The sequence below is a fragment of the Psammomys obesus genome, unplaced genomic scaffold (assembly GCF_907164565.1).
Source record: "Psammomys obesus unplaced genomic scaffold, mPsaObe1.curated_primary_1811, whole genome shotgun sequence".
Lineage (NCBI taxonomy): Eukaryota > Metazoa > Chordata > Mammalia > Rodentia > Muridae > Psammomys > Psammomys obesus.
In genome coordinates, this window is record NW_026590503.1 from 1,830,703 (window position 1) to 1,831,538 (window position 836).

At 55.1% G+C, this 836-nt stretch overlaps 1 protein-coding gene across 1 annotated transcript in view; it reads left to right on the forward strand.

The window, feature by feature from the left end:
• The window catches only part of Dnah11 (dynein axonemal heavy chain 11), a 260,465-nt gene that overhangs the window by 131,136 nt on the left and 128,493 nt on the right, over window positions 1-836 (forward strand). The window contains exon 47 of the mRNA XM_055607564.1: window positions 565-730. Within this exon, the coding sequence (XP_055463539.1) occupies window positions 565-730 (166 nt within the window). The remainder of the gene's footprint in view (window positions 1-564; window positions 731-836) is intronic.

Below are 836 nucleotides of genomic sequence, written 5' to 3' on the forward strand. Positions count from 1 at the left end.
AGGAAAAACATAGACACAGAGTCACACACACAGGAAAAACATAGACAAATAGACACAGAGCCACAGACACAGGAAAAACAGACACGGACAGACAGAGTCACAGACAGGAAACACCTCTGCGTTGCACTTGGGTAGCGTCTGTACACATTGTCCTCCTGTGCCCCATTGTCCGAGGAGAGAGCCATGGAAGCACCTTGGGGACGTGGGCGGCTCTTGGAATGGACGTGGTTTGGAGGCTGGACACTGGCTGAACCAGCTGCAGCAGGTTCAGGAGGAGAAAAGATGCATATGAGCAAAGAAGCTCTGTCAGATATGAGCAAAGGAGCCATGTCACATGGCTTTTCTGAGCGAGGTCTCCGGAAAAGGGCTGGAGTGACCTCTAGTTGACGAGAGGGAGGGGGCAGGGGCCATGTTCACAGACAGACAGAGCTGGGGACACAGCTCTTACGTGAAACTGCAAACCATGACACAAACAAAGCCGTGGGAAAGAGGGAGGGAACAGGTAAGGGCAGGAACTCGCATGCCGTCAGCCGTTTGCAGACAGAATCGCATGTGTGTTTTTAGGAGTTCTTGAACAGCCTCTAGAGAAAAAAGCTGGTCGTAACTATGGCCCCAGAGGAAACAGAAAGCTGGTTTACTTCGTTGATGATCTGAACATGCCTGCAGTGGACCTGTATGGCACGGTGCAGCCGCACGCGCTGCTGCGGCAGCACCTTGACCATGGACACTGGTGAGCCCCTGCCTGCTGCCCCCCCCCCCCCCGAAGGCGCTGTTACAGTGGGCTGTTATGGGCTGCTGAGTGAGCCCCTGCCTGCCCTCCCATCCCCCGAAGGCGC